Source organism: Diabrotica undecimpunctata, chromosome 1 (genome assembly GCF_040954645.1).
Source record: "Diabrotica undecimpunctata isolate CICGRU chromosome 1, icDiaUnde3, whole genome shotgun sequence".
In the NCBI taxonomy this organism is placed as follows: Eukaryota; Metazoa; Arthropoda; class Insecta; order Coleoptera; family Chrysomelidae; genus Diabrotica; species Diabrotica undecimpunctata.
Window position 1 is genome coordinate 151,000,499 of NC_092803.1, and position 24,816 is coordinate 151,025,314.

At 32.8% G+C, this 24,816-nt stretch overlaps 1 protein-coding gene across 2 annotated transcripts in view; it reads right to left on the minus strand.

Annotated features, from left to right (window-relative positions):
* Positions 1-464: 464 nt before the first annotated feature.
* Positions 465-24,816, minus strand: part of smg (sterile alpha motif domain containing protein 4 smaug) — a 36,506-nt gene continuing 12,154 nt past the window's right edge. Inside the window, exons 3-8 of one of the 2 annotated variants that reach the window (XM_072520223.1) lie at positions 22,919-23,137; positions 15,388-15,668; positions 14,116-14,480; positions 8,406-8,610; positions 7,382-7,758; positions 465-1,729 (exon numbers count right to left, since the gene is read on the minus strand). In XM_072520223.1, coding sequence (XP_072376324.1) covers positions 7,398-7,758; positions 8,406-8,610; positions 14,116-14,480; positions 15,388-15,668; positions 22,919-23,137 — 1,431 coding nt within the window. In that variant the 3' untranslated portion in view covers positions 465-1,729; positions 7,382-7,397. Of the gene's footprint in view, positions 1,730-5,720; positions 7,759-8,405; positions 8,611-14,115; positions 14,481-15,387; positions 15,669-22,918; positions 23,138-24,816 lie in introns of those variants that run through there. The other variant, XM_072520222.1, reaches the window with a different exon arrangement.

The window sequence follows — 24,816 nt, forward strand, 5'->3', positions numbered from 1 at the left end:
AAGTGCAAAACACTAGACGGATAAAACGTGAGTTTTCCCATAAAATCTTTTATGGTTTCGGTCGCTCAGGCAAATATTGATACATCTTATCCGAAGGATGCATAAGTCTGCCGATAAAAGTTAACGCATTATGATTTCGATGTCAGTTGCCACATGTCAGATGATTTCAACAGTTCGATGAAAACTTAAACTGCCATATTTTCAAACATAATACCAGGCACATCTGAATGTAATTATCGATGACAAATGAAAACTTTATGTTATTACACATCTGTCATTGATAATTTTGCAGTTAATAACTACTCCTGTTAGAGTATTTTTATTTTAATTTTTATTGCCTGCTTTTCTTACAGGTACATCTATTTTTACAGTCTCACCAAAATACGAGGCGACTATAATGTTATATTCTTATTTGAATACAGTCAACATCATTATTGCAGATCGTTTAATAAAACAGATTTTTAGTTAGGTCATATCTATTTAGATAGAAATCAGTCTTCTTGATCAGTTTTAAACAAAAATGTCAATCAGTTATCACACAAACAATCACATATTACATGCACTATCCACAATATAAAGACTTTACATAACTTTCGCATGTTAAAAACATATTAAAATTAAGTACCAATGGCGACAAAACACAAAATCTGACTAAATGTTTTTTGTTTGCAATAAAATGAATACGTTTAATACTAAACATAAAAAAAAGTTTACGCCACTGGCTTTACAACAGTAAAATAAACAATATTAGTTTTAACGTCAAACTAAAGATAAAACATTTGTAATATACACTTAATACTGTACCTACAGGATGCTCTTAGGGTTGCAAATTCAAAAGTAGTAAACCTAATATGTTTATGAGTCGAAGTAGAACTTTGAATTTTAATTTCAATATAAGTTTAGAAAACAGCTAGCCCTTGAAAGAGTATAAATAACAAAATACACATGGTAAATCTCCCATCTACATCAAAATTCAATGTTATTTCCTAATAAGACAAGTTGTGACATTGTATTCGTCAATGTAACAGATGATTTTTAACAGTTCATCGACCAATCGACATTTCAAAAAAAAAACAAGGATATTTTTTGCTTATTAAAAATCGTTGACAAAATAAGTCAGTAATGATATTAAATTCAGCTATAGTTCATTTAACACTCTATCGCATTCTAACTGTATTAATTTGAAGCAATCATAAGAAAGGAATTTTAAAAAAGTGTTGCTTCAACTTTATAAAGTGTCATTAATCTTACAGAGAACACTAAGAGTAAAGAAATCGTATAAATTGTAGATATAATGACAGGTTAAGTCTATCTGAATTGACACACAGTCACAGTAATTGACGTTTGCTGAAAATATTGGACATATCGCTAAATGTATTCTAAAACTGTATTCGTCATGTTTATAATGACTCTCAAATATTCTTATAGAAAAAAATGACTACCGGTTCATTAACAAAAACAAACGCAAAAATACTAGGTTGAAGAGAAACGAGCTTGCATAAAATAGAATGCAGGAATGAATTTTAAGAAAAACTCAGAAAATAAGTAAAAAACTCTTGGTATTTTTTAACCATCTAATGTACTATGCAACAATTTTAATTTTAAAACACCCTGTAGGTACGAATACTTTCCACACCATATAAAAATATCAAATACACTCATCATCTCCAAACGTTCGTTTTAAAACACAAAATCCTGTCATTGACTTTTCGGGCATCCTATAGCTAATCTGTAATTAAAATACTGTATTTTTAAACAATATAGGCTGGAATTAACTCTTTCAATTCTCGCTAACCAAGTACTGGTTTTGATATATTACGTCTGTCATGTATCATTTCTTACATCTGTAAAGTAGGCAACACATTATACATATACAACTTTTTTAGAGAATTTTAAAATTGATACGTCGTATTTAAATGTTAAAAAATTTATATAGGTATATAGAAATTTTTGCAGGAAGATAGTGAGTAAAGACAATAAGAGAGGAGACCCAAAAATTTCGAACAAAGATGGAATAAGATCTTGAATGAATAAGGAAATAAAAGAATTGAAAAATAATAAATTTAAAATATAGTTTTATGAAGACTAAGGCTCCGACTACAGACTAGGAAGAGACAAAGCAAAACTTTAAATAGTGGTAGCGAATTAAATACCGCCATGTAAAAGAGAAAAAATTAAGAAAAATAGAAAATTGTAAAAGAACACCCAGGAAAAACGATCTAAACAAAAATGACCATGTACAGCTTGGGCTTGAATATTCGAATTTAATGTATATGTATATTTAAAAAAATATATAAGTCTACTCGTGAAATACATTCTCCTTCTCACCCCAAATGAACTATTTTCTGTACGATAAAACTTAAAGTTTCTGAACAACTGAACAAACTGTTCATAGTTTTTATGCCGTTTAGTGACGTAAAATTACAAATTCCGGATAGGCGCCATTTTTTAATATTGTAAATATGATTAAATAGAAACGAATCCACCATTAAAAAGCTCTTATATCTCTCTTAGAGTCCTAGATTTTCGTGCGATTCATCGGTGGGGTTTCAAAATGGCGGCCTTACAATGTGCAATGGCAAGAGTGTAAAAAATATAGACTATTCACAATAATTTGTTAGTGATCAGCTTTTACGGAACACACTCGAACATGTCAATTTATTTTTCCAGCTTCCCATTCATTCAGCGATACATCATTTGCAAGCGCGCGTTTCACAGTATATTACTATAAACAAGAACAACTTTCCTCTTTCACTGGAAGTAACTTTTAGATAATTTTTACAATTCAACAGTCGTTACTTTGATATGGCGTGACAGAAGCACAAAATGTAGAAATATACTGAGTGATTGCCATTTAAAAAACAAAATCGATGACGTCATAATTTTGACAGACGTTAATAAACAAATTAATTATTTTAAAGTATAGAAAACTAGAAAAATAGAATGAGTTCTTCGAGCGCTTGCATCAAAACGGGAGAATATCAAATTATTGGTGGTAATCATTTTTTTCCTAATGAAGATTGAACGTTCGTCATTTTGAAACTCCACCAAAATTTATGAACATACTGAGTGACACAAAAGCTTTGAAATGATGTATTTATTACTTGCCATATGACCCATTAAGTGGGAGACTCTAGACGTGCAATGTATATATTTGCTCCCTCATTAAATCCAAAGCATTTCAAGCCAGCTACGACCCTCAGTCTAACGACTCTTGATTCAAAATTGCTGACGAAATTTTGACATAATGATTAATAACACCGCGAATTCTCTCCTCGCTACGTAGAAAAGGGCAAGACATTCTTAATCCAAAACCAATCTTAATTCACGAGCATCATTTTAGTTAAATTGTTAGCAGTACTCAATTTTAAAATCCTCAAAATTTTTCACAGTTCAAGTAGTAAGATAACTAGATCGGAATACCTACAGATAACTATCTTACTAAACAATCCCGAATTATTCTATAATTATAAAATGTTTTATTCTATACAATTTGACCATATAACAACTTTAATATCAATTACATTAAATATAATGTAAACTTTTCGTCTATTACTCTCTATTTTCATTACAAACATCTGTTAAAGTATATTCTTTAACGTAAACGTCCAGAGGATTTGTAGAGAACAGGAACAGAAGCGCTAAATGGAATTCATCAAAACACAAGATATGATCGCAAAATTCGTAAGACATGATATATATTTTTTTTAAATTTCAGGTCTACTGCTTTGTTGTAATTTACATATCTTAAACATAATCAAAATGAAATTAATTTTCTTTTAGTGTGAAGGCAAAATTGGAGAATAGGCAAATAGGTTTTATGACAGGTAGATGCCCTAGACAGCGGCATACTGGAACAACAGCTAGAAAAGAAAAAAAACCAAAAGCACAAAGTATTTGGAATTATGAAAAGCTTACGTATTCAGTATGGAGATCGGAGCTCGGAGAAGGAAGGCGCAATAAATAATTAACAAAAGTCACAAAAATCTGTAAAAAGAAAACGAAGTGTTCATTAAAATGAGAATAATAACCATAAGGAACTTAAATCAAAGGGTCATTTACAGGAAATTTTTATATCTCCCCTATTATTGAAAATACCATGGAAAACACTAAGACATTGAATAAACAGTGTCAATGAACGAATACTTATTAAGCTTTGCAGATGATCAAATAATGATCGCACAAGGATACACAAACAAGTAATACTATATATAAATAAAGACAGAATGTCAAAATTAAAATAAAATAGGAGGGTAGAAAAGGAAGTAGGAAGCACTTGTTTGAGAGAGAAATGACAAAGAAGTTACAGTGGGCGTTAAAGGCGCAAATAGCACTATTTTACAGATGTTTATAGTCACTATAATAAAGTGTTACAGGCCAAACCGAACAATCTGTCAATCATATTTAGATCTTTTGGTAAATATCAAAAGTAGTCTGAGCAGTCTCTAAAACGACAATCAAGTTGTACAAAACAAAAATAAATCCGGTAAAATATACTCAACAATGATTAAAAATATAAACAAGTACATCCAAATTAAAACGCCGAATAAAAAGAATCTGCCAGCAGTTAAAACATATGTTTGTATGTACAATTTAAAATAAAGATGTGTGTGCTTCGAGCACCAAAATTGTCATAATCATAGGCCACATTGTTGTTGACCAAAAATGACCCTTCCAAAAATTCAATCAATATTATTTATATATTAATGTCTTATGTTAATAAAAATGTAACGTTCTTAACAATTAATAAAACTGTAGATAAATATGTTGTACATGTACGTATATTAATGAGGTTAAGTTATGGTCTATCAACGTATTGCAATGTTTTTTTGGAAGTGAACTACAGTCGACCCTCATTATAATGGATTGCTGTTTATAACGGAGACCCTTGAATGTATACACAACTGTTTTAAGCAATTTATAGGGGTGCGTATAAAGGTATTTCTATTAGAATGGGATTATTACCTCAAATCTATATAATTATTACCTTGTTATGATACCTGTTTGGGGTAATAATCCCATTCTAATAGAAATACATTTATAAGGACCCTTGCATAATTTTTTAAAATAAATTGGTATCAACTGTACTATCTAGTGGCAGTTGGGTGGTTAGATGCTCCCACTACTTCTTCCTTTATTGCTGTGTATTCCGTAGCTCAGAAACAAAGTGAACTATCTTTCAGAATTCGTCAGTTATTGCTTATGTAAACACCTATTATTTATATCAGCCAGCCTCTAAATCGTATCGTTAATTGAACCTCGTGTAATACCGAAAAATAAAAATCTTAATTTTCACGATATATATGTGCTAATGCAGACGGGATTACCAATCTTCCAGTTTATTATCATAGTACTCGTAATGAATAGTTTACAACTGATTTTTTTATTACAACAAATATTAATTAAATACAGGGGCAATAAGAAATAAATTCCAAAAAATAAAGTAAAGGCTTTGGTTCTTTTACATAATGGACCAACACGTTCTGATGAAAACATATCTTAAAGATATGAAAATTAAATGTATGCACTTGCCACCTAATAAAACATTTGTGATTCAGTTTATAGATCAAGATATGACCTGCACTGCAAAACAGCTGTATAAAACGATTCTTCTATTATTTCTGATAAAATCCTAGGTCAGATAGAACCACCTCTTAATGAAGAAAGCAGAAAGCGATCAAAGGCACTATTATTCCTAATATTACAAAAAATCAAAAAAAATATTCGGATCACAATTTTCAAATTTGCTCAGTTGCATTTACTCAGAACATGGAAAAATTGTGGTATTTCAGAAACAGAAAATTACCATGATATTCTATAGAAATTAGAAAAGAAACCCGTTTCACTGGACGATGTGGAGTTCTGTATTAAAGCAGATAAAAACGATCGTAGCTTCCAAATTTCCACCGAATACGAAATACGTGCCAGTGTAATTGATGAAGCCCAATGTTTGGAGGACGCAAAAGAAGAGAAAGAAAACACTACTTAACCAAAAATTGTATTGAGCAAAGTAAAATACCATTTGAATATTGTTATTCAATATGTGTTACACTAGGACCACTTGTGGTGAAAAATACACAGCAAACAAAATCACGTACTTACTTCACTTAAATTGACAAATTACTTATTTATGAGATTTATTTGTTATATATGGAGGTTTCTTAAAATGGACAACGTTCAGACCCACTAGTCCGTTATAATGAGGGACTACCGTATATCTAAAATTAAATATATTTCACGCGTACGTTAGTGAGGTTATGTAAGGTTATATTCATACAAAATTGCCTGTCGGTAAAAATGTTACAAATAAAGTTACAATGTGTGTTTTTTTAACAGGCAAAGTAGTGAGGTTATGTTAGGATATAGTAAATCAACGTATTTTATATAAACTTATGTCAGTGTTTTTTATTTCATAAATATACCAAGTTCAGTTATACTTCTGAAAATAAGCAACCATTTTAAAACATGTGCCCCCGAAAATGTGTCTTAAAAGAAGTTTAAAACACATGACTAGAATTCTTTTGTTAATTTGAAAGCTTCAGAACAATAGTTTGAAATATATTATGTGATTGAAATTTTGGCGAGAGTGATGGAGAGGAGCAACTGGAAGAAGATTTGCCCACAGATCTACAGAATTCTAGAGACAAGAAGTGCTACGTCCGTAGTTTTTAAATAGGATTTTTCATGCTCGTTAATTAAATTAAATTAAATTAAAATTCGGATTCAAACAACAACAAATGATTGCCACGTTAGAGGTAGAGAAAGAGAAAGAGAGAAAGAAAGAAAGAGAGGGAGAGAGAGAGGAGAGAGAAATTCAAACACGAATAGAAGGAAGGATGTAATGGGCGGGAGAGTACAGGAGTTAGTTTTAATTTGTACTAGGAAGAAAACGGCTGCGTCATGTATTAGTAATGCAAATTCTTTTAGTTTGTAATTATTTGAGTGAACTACAAAAAGGTGGACAGGAAAGTATGACTCACTTTAGGCATAAAAAACACCGTTTCGGGGAGCTTTTCAAAAGACTAAAATTGTTGTAAAAGTAAAGGACATCAGTAACAACTCGTGGAAAGTGTTTTTTAAACAATAATTGGAAATTCGTCATTTCTGAAACTTTGGTGACAACTACTGAAGTGATTCTGAACTTAGAAATACACAATTCTAGCCCACAACGTTTATAAATGTACCAAAATGTATACTGCTGCAATATTTACATAAAAATTACTATATCATTTCAATTACCATTACCTCAAGTTTCTCTTTTATGATTTTAATGTATATCGTATATATTCAAAACATTGTCTACTTCAACTAGAAAGCTGTAAATACCTTTGAATTCTTGGAAAAGTCAGTATGGCAACATTAAAAACACTACATTATGTACCTAAAATGAACTGTCATTAAGGTCCTAGAGCGTGTTCCATCATTTGTATGCACAACGACTCCAAACTGTTTTCTATATCTTTGCTATCGGGTTTTTTGTGTTTCGTTAGGTTGAATGGTTTAGGACTAGATTCCGACGCACTTGCGCCACTGTTCGAAGTATTTACGTAACTCTGGAGATTCTGATTGAATAGCCTTTGGCTGTTCTGAGCTGAAAACAGTTGATTTTGAAGTGTTACGCTACCTATCGAATGCCTGTGAGTGTTCCACGACGGGCTGTTCTGCATGTTGGGGAAGGATGAACTCTTTTTGGTGTAGCTGGTGGGTTGGATGGTGCAGCATATTTTCTGAAGCTTCTGGGAATCCATGCGGTGTGATCTACAAATAATTTTACTTTTAATACAAATTTATGAGAAAAAAATCTGTTCGTTTCCGAGCCGTAATTGGGGGTGAGTGTCCGTAATCCGGACAGAGTGGGTGAGAAAGCTCTCATCCCCGGCACAGCACATCCAAATGGCTAATAGGGAAAGCCCTATGAGTAAATAGGACCATAGGATAGGTGTGACTAAGGTATAACCAAATAAACACTCGCTGGTCGACTGAGAATACGACATAGGAGCTGCAGATCATTAACTGTAGATTTTGTTGATTGAACGTGGCACACACACATACAAAAACGCATACACGCACAAAATATTCATGTACATGTGTACCATGCTCAATCGAAAAAGTACCAAGCATCAGCACCACAACTAACTCATTATATGGTGAAAATTGTGCTGCGACTACTTCGCTCCACAAACCTGAGATTTAACACCATCGTGCCCAGGGATGCATGGCACAAGGGTGAAAGTGTTGCCTAAGCGGTGCCCCAGAGAGCTGGCGAACTCTAAATAATCTGGCTTCCAGAAACAGATGTTCCTGTCTCTTGTTACTGTTTAGTACCTACTGTTTTATAAGGACTGGGAATTGATATATGTTCATATTCAGAAATATACTATATAGTGTGCAATGTTTAAACTTACCTATGATTGTTAGTATGCTTTTTCGGTTTACCATTGTGAACAGGAACGACAAGGTCATCTTTCGTCAACTGGCATTTCCACATATTTAATCTCTTCTTCTGTTCTTCAGTAAAAGCTTCTAAAGTTTCGGCTTTTTCACACAACGAATGGAACGACATCAAGTAATCGTCGGGTAATTGTCTTAACATTAACATTTGCGTACAAACTAGAACAAGGAAGTGGTATGTTATACAGAACGTATAGATTTTTTAAGTTTTCATAAAACGTAATCTTTTTATTTTACTATTGTAGCATTTTCTTTTCCGTGCATATCATAAAAAATTATATAAGTTCCTAAAAACACTTAAAGTACTACGTTTTAGAATTTCTAACAAGAAAACATACTTTAAGTTTATTGAAACAACCAATATAATTGCTTAATTCTGAAACAAGATAAAGCAGCGATTGGCAGATATGTTAACTATTCAGAGAATAAATAAATTCTCAAAATCCCTTTAGACGGATTTCCATCCCATTCTCGTTGAGACAGAATTTTTTTCGAAGTTACTTTTCATCTGATCAACGAGGAGGCCGGTCAACTGTCCGCTGATCGTTACCGGCTTTTCACCACATGGGCGATTGTTTTATTTAGAGTGTTTGAAAACATCTATATCTTTGGAGATCAATTGTATATTTGGGCAGTAGTGTTAGTGACACTATCCAGTTAATAAAATAGTACGAAGTAAATCAAAATTAAAAATTAATTTACTGAAGAATGCCCTCGTTTTGTTGTAATAATAATTAACACCTTTTTCTTAAAAATCTTACACAGTTAAGTATAAGCACTAGCTTTATGTTTCTAAATACTTAATGAATGCTTTGTAATATGTCTTCCTTAGTGTTAAAGTTACTTTTTTATATTGTTTTATAAAAAATCCCCAAATAAAAAAATCAGATGGATTTAGTTCTGTTAAACGAGGTGCCACCTAGTTCCAATCCACCAATTGTGATATTTTTTAGTTAAATAATTTCCAACGAATTCAGCATTATAGGCAGGTGCTCCATCTTGTTGGAACCAAAATATATTCCCTCTCGACCAAATATTCATTCATAAATTCATTTCTAAGATACCTATATATCCGGCAACAGTTAGTTTATTATCAAACACATGATAAACCAATTTATGCTTGACAAAACAACTAACGTTAAAACCGAATCTTACTTGCCCCCTGATCGCCTCAATTAAGTGGGGATTTATAGTGTATATACAATATAGTTCATTGTGTCGGTTAAATATTACTGCATTGGATACGCGAGCTTCATCGCTAAATATGACATTTGTCTTTTGGCATCCAATATATGGCAAAAGCATATAGTATTTTTCATAATTTTACCTAACATTTAGAAAGCCTATTCGATGCAATTAACATTTTAGATAAAAAAATAGAAGACAATAATACTATATCGTGAAAAAAAAATAGAAATGGAAACGAAAAACAATAAAATACAGTGTGTTCTAATTCGTGATAATTTTATTTTTATAAAATACGGAATCAATAATTTAAATATAATAATTCAGTTTGAATCAACAATTAGCCGTTAAGTATTTACATAAGGATTAGATACAATGACGATTAATGAATTAAATGTTCGAAGAAACCACCAGTTTGAAAAATAAATTCTATTAAAATCAATGAATACGGGAGCCATTGTACTATAGCGTACTTATTAAACGCCCGGGAAATGTTGATTTCAAGTAATTTGGTACCATCTATACATCTTGTGTAATAATAATAACTCTTCTTCTTCTTTCAGTACCCTGTCCGATTATCGAACGTTGACGATCATATTGGCAATAATAACTTTGTTACCGACAACTAAATGATCTAAAGAGAATGATGGGCAAAATATCAGAATATAGTGAAGAGTAAAACATTACAGTGTAATAAGGAGTACGGGCGGATTATGGCTCAAAATTAAAAAGACAAAGTTCATGCGGATTAGTAGAAACAAAAATGATAATCAAAATTTAGGCATTGGGAGCAAAGCGACAGAAAGTAGTAAAAGTGTGCTTATCTGGGAACGCTAATAACTGAAAAAAATCAGAGCAAAAATAGAGATAGCACGAGCAAGTTTTATATGATTGAAGGCAGCTTTATCTAGTGGAGACTATCAGTAAACTTGAAGACTCGTTTAATTAAATGTTACGTGTTCAATATACTTCATTACGGTGTCGAAACTTGGACTTTAAGCATATAATCAATACAAAGAATGAACTCTTTTGAAACGGGCGAACTCTGTACATAGATTGACATAGTTACTAATTAATGGAGAGGTGCTAAAAAAATGGGAAAAGAAAAAAATATCTCAAAAAAAACTAATGCACAGTGAAAATTACAGTATCTTAAGACATTCCTTTATCAGACAAAAAAAATAGTGGGCAAAAGAAATATCGGGAAAAGACGTATATCCTGATTAAGAAATTTGAGGGAGTGGAAATGGTTTTAAAGTTAGAATAGCCATAACGATATATAACAATCGCAGCGAAGATGGTACCCGATGAAGAAGAATTTGTGCATCTAAAACCGTACTTTTTAACCGTTCAATTTTCTAGGATACTGCGTACGCGCAGTAAAACCCGTTATTTATTATTCCGAGACAAATAGATAAGAATAGATGAAACGTGTTTTTTTTTAATTGGGAAGAAAAATTCATCCGTAAATAAAATATTTTTCAAAAAATTTAGTTATCGAAATCATAATTTATAATTGTTGATGTTTTTCATTTGATTAATTATTAACATTTTTCTGCAATTTTTAGCGAAAAAAAAATGTGGATAATCCAAGGAAGTCCTATCTATCACAGCAATGTTGTAATCCTTGCAGGCCCAATTTATTTTTATCGGCGAAAAAAACATTCCTTGTTTAATTGTAGCAAATTTGGGTCTAGTGAACTCACAAATAACATTTTCTGCTAAATTTTAGATAATTGTTCACTTTGCATGACACCTTTCATGTCCATTCCAATAGACAATGGGTCTAAATAAATCAAAAGTTCCGAAACAAAATTTGTTAACTTACAATATTATTTGTGGTAGAATTGTGGCAATTGCGTCTTTTGAAAAAACATACATTAATATAACATTTAATGCAAAGCACATGATTTTTTCCTTTACAGCCAGTGCTTCGTCTGCGACCAGAAAAAACACCGACCCGAGTAAACGACCGGATATGTGCTCATAGAGCTGAAGTACTGCGGAAAACAGCAGGAATCAGCTCAGAGACATGCGCCAGTCAAGGGACACTTGCGTACAATGGGACTGCTTCATAGAGACTTAGGCTGCGGACTCTGTAACAGAGACCCTGAAACAGTCGACCATATCTTGCATCACTGCAAGGCATTACGCAGGCGGCAAACACTTCCTACTGGCCGCAGTACGACCGGTTTACAACATAAGGAAGGAAGACTACGATGGTGCTAAGAAGGCACAAATGGGATCAGGACTGGAACGGGGTCATATTTAGTAAGGGATCGTAATTCTCTTGGTCGAAGATCGGTTCGCCGAAGACACGTAGAAAGGGGAAAATATCTTCTGCGTAGAATGTGAGACAGCGCTTAGCAACGTTCGGGCTGCCATAATATAGGAAAGTAGCATGAACGTCCATCATGATCATCATCTTGGTGCTACAGCCCTTAGAGGGCCTCGACCTTCTCAAGCTTTCTACGCCATTCTATTCTGTCCCTCGCTTGCATTTTCCAGTTGCCGACTCCGATCTTCTCGGCATCTTGTGTTACCCCGTCCATCCACCTTAGCTTTGGTCTACCCCGTCTTCTCATTCCTACGGGTTGCGCTGTTAGAATCTTTTTTATCATGTTTGACTCAGGGGCCCGGGCTACATGTCCTGCCCACTCCAGGCGGTTTCGCTTAATTATAGTGGTAATATCTTTACCACCAAACGTATGCTTGTAGATATTCTGCAGTTCAAAGTTATATCTACGCCTCCATACTCCGTTCTCACAGACCGCTCCGAATATCTTGCGTAGCACCTTTCTTTCAAAAATGGATAGAGCGGATTCATCTGTTTTCGTTAGCGTCCATGCCTCTGATCCATATGTGAGAACGGGGACTATCAGTGTTCTATATACAGCCTTATACGAGTTTTTTGAGACAGACGTTTGTTAGCTAAGTACTTTGATAGACCATGATAACACCTGTTTGCAATTATTATTCGCCTTTTTATTTCCTCAGATGTGTTATTATTGGGGTTAACCGATGTCCCTAGATATATGAACTCTTTGACTGCTTCGAAGTTTTGGTCATTGATGATTAAATTTGTGTCAACATTTCCAGCTCTTGTGTTTGTGTTAGTCGCCATGAATTTGGTTTTATTTTGATTTATCTGTAACCCCATTCGTTCTGCTGCTGCTACTAGCTCGGTTAGGATTTCCGCAGTTCTCGCCCTAGTTTTTAATAGAAACGTGAGAACGACGTTCTCACGTCGTCTGCATATGCTAGAATTTGGACTGATCTATTAAATATTGTTCCCCTGCTATCTAAATTAGCGTCTCGTATAACTTTTTCTAAGGCGACATTAAAAAGCTGACACGCCAGCGCATCTCCCAGCCTTAACCCCCTATTTATATGAAACGGGGTTGACGAGTCGTTTTGAATTTTTACTGCCGATAGCATCTTCGCCATTGCCACTTTTATCAAACATATGAGTTTTTTTGGAATTCCTAACTCATTCATAGCGTTGTAAAGACTTGGTCTTAAGACACCGTCATATGCCGCTTTAAAATCGACAAAAATATGATACATATCTATGTTAAACTCTTGCGCTTTTTCGAGGATCTGTCGTAGTGTAAAGATCTGGTTAATGGTTGAACGTCCACGCCTGAATCCCGCCTGATATTCTCCTAGAAACATTTCAGTATAAGGCTTTAATCTCTCGTGCAAAATATTTGACAATATCTTGTATGCTGTATTTAGGAGAGTAATTCCGCGGTAATTATTGCATTCCAGTTGGTTTCCCTTTTTGTGTAACGGGCAAATTAAGCCTAAGCTCCATTCTTCAGGCATTTGCTCCTCAGACCAAATTCTACAAACAATTTCTCGCATCACCTTGGTGAGCTGCTCTCCACCGTGCTTACATTCATAATGTCTTTGAACCCATTACAGATTACGGTGCCCTATTCATAACACTGTAATGTTTGCCCGTCAAGCAACCGTCAACGTTCTTTCATGGCCAGCAAGATCACAAGGCCTTTCTCCCATTGAACATGCATGTGGTGTGATAAGCAGAAGGTAGGGCAGAGTGTCTGCTCTGCCGATTGATTTGCAGCACCTTCGGAACGAAATTAAGAATGCTTGAACCTACAGGAAGATAACGACCACCTCATTGGAAGCATGCACCGCAGAGTAAAGAAGTCCATTACCTTAAGAGGAGTATATAATTGTTAGCCCAATATAGAGAAATTAGTCCCAAACCATCAGTAATATTTATTTCAAGATTGAACAAATGAAATTCTCCTTCTTGGGTTATACGCACATAAAGTGCCATCTTTCGTTTGTCTAGGTGTACTTTATAGTAATCAAGTTAGAAATATTAATGGGTTAGTCAAATTTACCAAGTGTAACATTCATACCTATGCGTACATTAAGAAAGCTTATCTTAAAATGTTTTAATAATTCGTTTTAAACATAATTTATAAAATGATAAAAAATTCTTACCTTTGCCCATCACCTTAATAAACAAAGTAGGTAAATCCTCCCCACCTGATATTTGCAATGGACTTTGGACAACACTCTTCAACTTTTTGAGAGCCACATTCAAATCGCCTCCATTCATCACTTCGGTTTCTAATTCCATCAGCATCACGCCTCGTTCCTTTAACTTGTTCACGCTTAATAGTATCTTGTGTCTAGCGCCTTTCGTTATGCCTATGCTCTGAAGCGTTTCTTCTTTTAGATTGACCATTTGACTGTAGGTTAAATTGTTAAAGACCCAACTGTATTTGTGTAGCCTTAAGGATTTTAACCAGGAAGTGATGCTTTTCATCGCCGGGAGATTGTTTTGTAGTTTCAAATCTTGTAACCTAGAACAAGAATAATCATGGCAAAATTACCTTCTTTTAGTCGTGTGAGTATGTGTGTATGTATCTGGAGTGTGCCTCTCCAGAGAGATTGCACTGGTATACACTCACGTTCACTGATTCGAGCTGCACACTTCAGAGAAAGCTGGAGTATTTCGGACATGTAATGAGAGGTCCCAAATATAGGTTGTTACAAAATATCATGCAAGGAAAAATAGCAGGCAAACACAGTCCAGGGCGAAGAAGAACCTCATGGTTGAAGAATTTGCGAGATTGGTATGGTGTTGATACAAGCATGCTATTTAGTGTGGCAGTGAATAAAATTAAGATAGCTATGATGGTAACCAACGTTCTGAAAGGACATGGTACATGAAGAAGAAGAAGATAGACAATACTTCACTGAGATTGCTGTCAAACTTCAATGAAGATGGTACCGTAATAAGATCTAACTAGCGTTCCGCACATTACGTATTAAAGAATAAAAATGTAAAATGTGCCAAAATGTAAGTAACTAGCTAAATCTTGTAATTGTAGTATTTGGCGAATCAACCTGTAGAAATTGACACGTCATAGTGACATCAATGAAAACCTACACGATAGCTAACATATGGTGACAAAAGATTGGTAGCGGACGGTTTAAGATGATATGCAACAAAGTCATAACACAGGTTAGTGATAAAATTTTAACCTAAAATCCAGAGTTTCTATCTAAAATACTAGATGAATACCAGAATAAAATAACGTTTGCTCTAGCGGGGGATGTACCGGGGTTCAAAAAAAACTCGAGTACTAACAATTTCTCTGTTCTGTTTTATTTAAAGACAAATACGACTCGAATGTTCACTGTTTGAAATAACACCCATCAAAATGTTGTTAACTGTTCACCGCGACGTAACAAAAATTTCCTTACCTTGTTTCTGAATGACTAGATTGTAAGTTACATAATCCTGCCAACAAAGACTTCTCACTCGATAAAGAATAACTTCTGGGTTTACATGGTGGCTCGTTAAGGTTTTCTTGCGAATACCAATTATCTTGATTGTGGCTTGGATTATCTGGACCTGGAGTAAGACTATTTGATCGCCTCTGTTTAAAGTTCTGCTGTGAATCGGGGTTGGGGCTTACAGATTCGTCGCTGGATTCAGTTGCCGATGAGTGAGCGAATGTCTGGGGCTTCAGTTTCGATACGACCTAGAAAAAATATCAATAAAAAATGTTTTTTGAATATACACAGATGAATATACTATTCATAGTATATTCTATTTATAGCAAGCACACTTAATTATAATTTAAGTAATAATTTAATTATATTCACAATATGAAAGTGTAACAGAAAGACAGCTACAAAAGTTGAAGTAAGATAACATCAGAAGCTTTTAAGTAGCTTTGACACATTAAAGAAGATGAAATACAAACTATTAAATTTTGACAATTAAATGTAAATAAAGACAGTCTTCAACTCTTGTGACAACGTTCAATATAAAAGGTATATAAAAAATGTTATAAACTATTCACTGAGCTCGGGAAAATTTTGACAGAGACATCGTCGGAAACTTACAAAATGCTGCCATTTATTATTATTAGCTGTAATTAACCTCTGTTGCAAACTTCTTTAATAGAAAAAAAGAGAATAAAAGCTTTTCATTTGTAAATACTATGCCCTATATGTTTGGAACTGGCAACTCATTATAAATGCAAATCTTCAAGGCCATAAATCATTGCCTTACGGATGTGGTTGAAACCAATAAGGTTTTTTTTTTTGAAAAATTACGAGTTATGCAATAATTTGTTTAGTTACACATTATACTTAAAAAAAAACCATGAAATTAAAAACTCTTAACACTAATAATAATAAGAAAATATAAAGCACGAATTTTGTAAAAGTTATATTACCATTCGTAGATAATTATCTGTATTTTCTTTCCGCTCTTAAATTTTTACACGAAGCAACTTCTCTCTTTTAATAGCAGTACTATTTTTGGATTTATAAGGCATATCTATACTATTACATTCATATAATACTTTGCCTCAGGGGATAATCCTTTACTAATGACTCGGGAGAATTTGATTACCGTCCGTGTTATTAGTTAGCAGTTCAATCCATGCTTTAAAATGGCATCATAGCTTCAATTTGTTGCTGTAAAACTTAAAAATGGCGAGTATTCTCTTAGAGAAAAAACGACTGTGTTAAATGTTCATGATTCACTTGTTCATCAACAAACTTTATTAACGGTTAATAAAGTTGGACTATGTGCTCCGGTATGATAGGTGTTAGCAAAAGTACCATTTACAGATTTTTAAGTGAAAGAAAACAAGGAAACATTACTGAGACAGAAAGACGTGAAGGAAAACAACTACTGGAACTTAATGAATTTCATAGAAACGTCCTTCGGAGAAAAGTTTATTCTCTCTATTTAAACAAGGAGATTCCAACATTCGATATAATATTAAAGGCAATAAGAGATAATAATTTTCCTCACTTTGGCCGCGATAAGTTATGGAAATTACTTAAAGAAATCAATTTTTCCTATGAAAATCAAAATTATATTGAACGACACAGAAGAGATTGTTTGTTGGAGAGGGTAATATTTAACAACGATTAAAAGATTTAGATTAGAAGGAATTTTCTACCTAGTAAAGTTGTCGTTGTTTGTTTTTGTTGATTTAGATTAGAAGGAATTTTCTACCTAGTAAAGTTGTCGTTGTTTTTCGATAATGCAAGCTATCACTCAAAATTAGTGGAAAAGTTACCAACGCTCTTATAAAAACAAGTAGATATTATTGACTGAATCCAACGCAAAACAATACCGTATGATTAGACTATGCTTAAAACGGAATTTTTACGAATTGCAGGGCAACATAAATCGTACTACAAAAAAACACGGGTGTGGCAGTCCAGTGGGACTGCCGGTAGAAGTTATACTTCTATACACGCGTTCGCCGTTAAAAATTTATATACGAGTCAATCTGCACAATTATTACATATTGTAATGCTATAGGTAAGATAGAGCAGAAAGAGAAAAAGAATTAGTTATATAGGTATATGGTGCATCGTTTGCTGTATATAAATATATGACCTGTAATAGGAGTATAGTAAATGAAGGATAGTATCAATATTTTAATGAAAATATATATTTTTATTTTTATATATGTATAAAAGGAGTTGAATGCAAAAAAAAATGTTACACATACTCTGCAGTAAAATTCATTGTTTATTTTGTTATTAATATAAAAATTACAATACAATAAATACACTGCAACATAATTCAATATAATAATACAATATAAATTAAAATGTAATATTCATAAGTATTTAAAACTGCCAATATAACTTACTTTACGAAGATAAAAATAAAAAAACAACAACTCGGATTATGTTGTAAATTTTCATTTTATTTTAAAATTTATGTTTTTTGCGTATATTACATATATTTAATAAGATTAACGTAAGGTTTTTAAATATTTCAAAAATAAAAAAGGAAATTCATAATTGGGATTCGAACTCACAACCACCAGCGTATGAACCAAACACGTAAAGGATTTGCCAATTAGACATGACACTAACGGATTTCAAAATTGACAGTTCTCGGTAAAAAAGTGATTATTTTGAAACACAAAAGCCTAAAATAATTATAAACGTTTAATTTTAAATAATACAAAACATATCACATAAATAATTATATTAATACATATTATATTATATATAATATTATATATATATATATATATATATATATATATATATATATATATATATATATATATGTGTATATATACAATAATATATATAGATAATATATAATATAGAGAAAATATATCTTCTGTCTCTCTCTTACTCATTATCTTACATATGTAATGGTTTCACAGATTCACTCTCATGCAAATTTCCAACGCCGACCGTGCGTACATACGCCGACAAAATATAACTTTTAAATTAAAGGTTGTCAAATAACTTTTATTAAAAATACAGAAAGTGAGAAAAACGTCCTGAAAGAAACATCCAAAAACAAACTCGACACATTCGAAAGAAAAGTACTGAGGAGAATACTAGGACCTGTGAGGGAAAACGGAATCTTCAGAATTCGATATAACAACGAGCTCTATCAACTGTATAAGGAAACACCCCTGTCAGACTTCATTAGAATACAAAGATTGCAATGGGCCGGACATGTGATACGAATGGGAGAGGATAGGCTACCAAAACGAGCACTGAACGCCAGAATGCAGGGAAAGAGACCAGTTGGAAAGCCAAGAAAGCGCTGGGAAGACACAGTAAGCAGCGACGCACAAGCACTTTTAGGAGTCCGTGTATGGAGAAGAGCAGCCACAGACAGACAAGGGTGGAGGCAAAAAATAAAGGAGGCCAAGGCTCATTTTGGGCTGTAGTGCCGTAGAAGAAGAAGAGAAAAACGTACAAAACCAGATACACAATGGTAAATAAAAAACTAGATCCTGAAGAGTAAATGTTCGTGAATTAGTCTCTATAGTACAATAAAAAAATAAAATTATGTGCAGGAAACACTAACGAAAAAACGTAAACAATCCATATGCTTTGATGCCGTACGTCAAAGCAAAAAACAAGTTAACTACAAGTTTTACAAAAAAAACTACTATACAATATAATAAACTAGACAGCAACTAAACACCACAGGTACTTTTCAAGACATTATAATGTTTTAACTGAAGGAAAAACGCGGTAAATTGCTACAATATCAAAAAAAGTCGTATCATTACAAATAATGGGTCCGAGGAATCTTTGCTACGTCACACGCCTGACTCTGCTGTCAAATGTCATGCGCAATATCATACCTTGTGTTCATTTTACCATGGGTTTGTACTGTTATTTCTATGTGAACAGGGTGGACTCTTTGAAAAATAATATTGAAAACTACATTTGAACACGAGAACACGTCTGCAGATTAGTAAAGATATGAATTTGTAATGAGCTGCCAGTTACAAATAGATACACTTTAATCTATAAACGACTATAAAATTTCAAAAACAATCATTTTAACCATTGTTTTAGTTGATGCAGTTTTATTTTGTTAATAAACTGCATGTGAATATATATTTTTTTAAGTAAATACTGTTTATGAGCAAGTGTGCTTGAGTTCATGAGTGAATGAGTTCAGTGAACAGGGTATAAGTACCTATAACATATAATGCGATCGAATCAATATGATTTGTTTATTAGCTTTCTCGTAACTACTAGTGTTACTCACATCAATTTTACATTGGTGTAAGGTAAAGAATCCCAATTTTAACACAACAGAATGTTTCATTTAAAACCCCTAACTTTGGTTTGACATCGTGCTATGGAAAATTGTGTATATATGTCACTAATTTTAAAACATGCACCTCAAAGTTGCTTACAACTTGTATTGAGTACTTTTTTCATATATTTTATAATGACCTACAGTCCATCTAATTTACTTACCGTTGCACCTCATTATTATTGACAGAGATCGAAGTTGACATAGTTGCCAAAGTATAAAAAAATCCTGAATCCATTTTAAAACAAATAGGTTACATAATTATTGCAAAAGTGGATTATACAACAAAACAAATTAATATTTAATGTAAATAAATAGAAACAAAACAAGAGTTAAAAAAATAATCTTGTTAAAAACAATTTGAGCCGCTTGTATGCGTCGTATAAAGATGTAAAATGGAATACATAGATATTTATTTTATTTTATGTAAAATGTAAAATAACAAGTGTCAACACCGCAACTGTCAAATAAGTGTTACCAATTTATGCCAAAATATCACCTTCGTTCGATTACAGTTACAGTGTGTTCCGAACAAATGTTCTTCATAAAAACGCTTTTTAATGCATTTATACAAATTAAATGAAACATATTATTGTGTATTTCTTTAAGTTAACATTAATAGAAATCTTTAAATATTATTTCTACGCGTATATAATATAATATGTCTAGTGGTTGTAATGCCAGTGTACTCGGCAAAGTGATTCTAAAAAAGAACACACCTACCGCCTAAATATTTCGTGTTGGTATCATGTGACCTCACGGGCTATGACGCGGATGACGTACAACGGTAGTATATAGAAGTATATACCATTTTTCAAAGTAAAAACGTTGCACGCCACAATTTATATAAAGTGACCCTTATATTTAAAATTTCCAGAACGTCAACCTTAGAGTTAAAATTTTCCTAACACAGCTAATAATACGAAACCCATACGGAACTGCACGATCTTTCATAGGCGTCAACATGGTAAAATAATCAAAAAAATGAAATCATCATTATATTGGGAATTTTAGAATTATATTGATTAAATAACCAAAAACATTTGTTATTATTAATAATATAAATTTTATGAAAAAACTCTCTAAGTCTAATATTCCACAAAATAATAATTTTAATTAAATAGATTAGACAATTGTACGCAACTGATACAGGAATACTTTAAATTTTATTGGCAGTTCGGCGTATGGCAAAATTGTTTAAAGTGTTGCCGCTTTTTTAGAGTAAGAATTTTGTTTATGTTTTGATTTCTTACACAATTTGATCATAATATATTATATATTAATAAATTGTATTTATAAATACATATTAAATTTAGATTAATAGCTTTAAAAACTAATTATTGTTGTGTATTGTGATTGTGCAATGCCAAAACAACTAAATAGTTTGTAGAAAGCTGACAAGCTTTCATATAAGATAGATTATTTTGAACAAGAAATAATGGCGGTACGTTTTTCCTATTAATGCTCTAAAAAAGAAAAGTTTAAAATTTAGAATATATAATTTTGATTAAAATGTTTTCTTATGTATTTTAGTGTGTTGAAGTAGTCTTAAAACTAAGTGTATTTACTGTTAATATAACAGTTTGACACATAGTTGACATCTTAAAAATTCCTCACTTACTAACTATTCTGATGTTTTGGCAACGCTGTGGGGTTCTGACGTCGTGAATCTTGAATGACGTGCAATCATTTTTATATGAAAAATTCTATATATATATATATATATATATATATATATATATATATATATATATATATATATATATATATATACTAAGTGATATAGAAATCCGAACAGCTATTATAAATTATTATATTTTGAAAATATTTTATACAATTCTACACAGTAGCAAAATAAACGATCAAAATTGCAAACAAATTACAGGGGCAAATCAATTAACAATGTGTTGTTGCAACACTCGGGGGTAACACACTCTTAGATGCGCCTGGGCTCACTTCTGATTCGGTGGTTAATATCCTCATGGGGTATCTTACTCCATGCTCTAAATAACTCGAAGTACTCCAATTTGAGGAGAATGCTCTAAATTAGAAGTCTCCGACCAACCCCCTTTCATTACTGTTGACAAGCCATTCTTTCTCTGCACCATTCAAGACGAATAACTCGATGTTCATGGGTAGGAGGTAGCACCCAGTGTGCCGAAATGAACATCGACCACAACTGTTAATTGGACATAAATAAATTGTTCGCATCCCAATTGGTCTTCCACGTTCTGCAAACCATTGATTTTCAATAGATCCGGTAGTGGAGAAGTGGTCTCTTAGAGCCATCAACCTTAGGCTGACGCTCTGTTACTCTTCGTGTCTCTCTGTGCCCCTCAATCTTCATGTTCGGTCTTCTTGACGCTATGCGCGATAAAATCTTAACATAGTATTTACACTTCTGCGAACCGTATTCGAAATTTCATAGTAAATGACTTTCAAGAAAAGCAAGATCCACACAGCGCTAAATTTTGGCCAGTACTAAACTTAAAGTTAAAATTTTAGAAAAAAAAAACAAATTAATACATACATTACAAAAAATGAATAAAAAACGAACACATAAACCGATATAGCTGAAATTCTAATAATTTATTAAATAAATGGAAATAAATAATATAATGTAAATAAAAATAACGTAAATCCACTGACGTGATTTTGTCGGTAAATGCGCGTTACTGCATTTAATTCCAGACTATAGCGGTACGTTCCGATGCCGGTTGATTTGGTCAAGTGCGCGTATACTTATAAAAAAAACGTGAATCGTGCTTATGATTATTATTATCATAGAAAGCTGTTTTTTAACATATTTGCATAATTACGCAAATAATATAATTTTAATCTTTAACAATTGTCAACTATCGCTTTGTTTTGGATACTGATTGCTATTAACAATTGCATACTTCAAAAGTGTTAGATAAGTTAAACGACAGATTTAGAAAATACGCTTTTTAACATTTAGGTTTTAGACTAATAAGAGTTAGTGATATTTTTATACTTTACACAGTTGCATATTTAATTTTCTGGGGTTTCTATAAAAAATTATAATATACAAAATATAAATTTAGTTAATAAAAACCTATTTTTTAGAAAAGCAGTTATTTTTCCCTGATTTTTCTGCTACTTACAGTAGTTTATGTTATATTGGATCCATATGAAAATAAATGTTACCTGTTTAAGTAAATTCTTAAAAGAACTCTTGTCATCATTGTTGAAAGCGGGATGAATGTACAAATAGGACATAATTTCAACACATTCATTATAAATCTTCATAGGAGGCGTTATAAACTCCATAAAGACCTGTTTGATAACCCTCAAATAACAATCTGCAGTTTTTTTGTTGTCTGGTTTTAGAAGTGGTAGGTGAGTTAGCAGTAAAGATAGTGCTACCTATAATAGAGAAAAGTTTGAATTAGTAATTGTCTATAAATAGCTCCTTAACCACACACAGCCTAACAGTTATCATTTTACTAATACCAAGTAGGTATACCTACAACTATTCTAATTATCTCACTTTACTGATGGCGTTGTGAATTTTTCTTCTTTCGAAAAACCTTCTTATCGGTTTCAAATCCTTTGTAGTATGGTACAATTGGTCCAAAAAAGGCCTAACCGCGACATCCAAAGGAAAAGTTTTCCTTAAACACCAAATTGTTCTATATGGTCCACATATTGTTCAGTAAAAAGTTACACCATTTTGAGCGTCGGGTTTGGGGGGAGAAGTCGGTAAATTAGTAGTTTTTTACGTTTTTCGTCAATATTTCTAAAACTACGTTGTTTAGAGTGAACAATGTTCTATACAAAAATGTTCTACATTAAATTTGAAACAAAAAAGGTCCAACGGATAATCCTTATATAATCCTTATATACATAATTAGTTTTGAAAATTGTAAAATTAAACTCGAAATAAAAATGTTAAAATTTACAAACAGTAAAAAAATTAAATAAGTACGAAGAATTAACATTATTCTGTTAGTCTAAAAAATAAATCCGTAACTTTATAAAGTGCCTTCTATCTTGAAATAAATATTCTTAATTTCCAATCACACTCAATTTTTTTTATTAATTTCATTTCTATATAAAATTTTTTTAACGCACAACTTTGTGTTTTGTACAACTGTATTCGATTTAAAAATTGTAAATTAGTAAATACACAATGGAATAAATTTAAAAGATGGTCTGGAGTATGAAGTGACATGGCCATAGAGCAGGTGTTGATGAGGTGATTAAAAAGCATTGGTGTATGGTGGATTGACCGAAGGCAGAGGAATTACAGCGACAACAATTGCAACTTGGATCAACTCCATGCCAGTATGTTCTAGGGTGGGACCTACAAATACGCAGAGCACTTAGCATTGAAGTAAAAGTTGAAGACTTTTAATGGGTCTTATTCACTTCTTACAGTACACTTGCAAAGATGTGGTTGCACAGTTCGCCAAGCATTGGTTGACGCTGACTTATTAACAGTTTTTAACAGCTATTGTTGAAGCTAAGAAAGACGTTGAATCTTGTGTTATTTGTGGTGACACGGACCTACTAGTATTGTTGACTGTCCACGCACTATCAGAAAAGAAATTGAAAATGGTGGTACCAAAGAAATGCAATCAGCAGGAAAAAGTCTATACTATTGCTGACATTCACGAGGCATTGGAAATATGAAGGATGTACTCCTTGCAATATACGCCTATACAGGATTTGAACATTCGTTCAAAACCTACCACCAGGCACAGCAGTGGCTGCATGAGAAGAAGAATCCGCTCGAGTGGGGTGAAAATACCTGACACCAATTACAATGGTACGTACTGCAGCTCCCGAGGAATTACTTTCCCTCATAGTGTGTACTTGCAATAACGAATGCATCCGTAACTGTGAGTGTATAAAGAGTGGTCTAAACTACTCAAGCCTATGCAGCAATTACTCAGGCCTATGACGTGATAATAGGGACACAACCATCATAGACGAGGATGTAGAAGAGGAGGACGTTGTATTTGAAGAGGACTGAAACTGATGAATAAGTTTAACCGTAACTCCGAAACCGTTAATTTTAGAACAATTATGCATAGAACCTT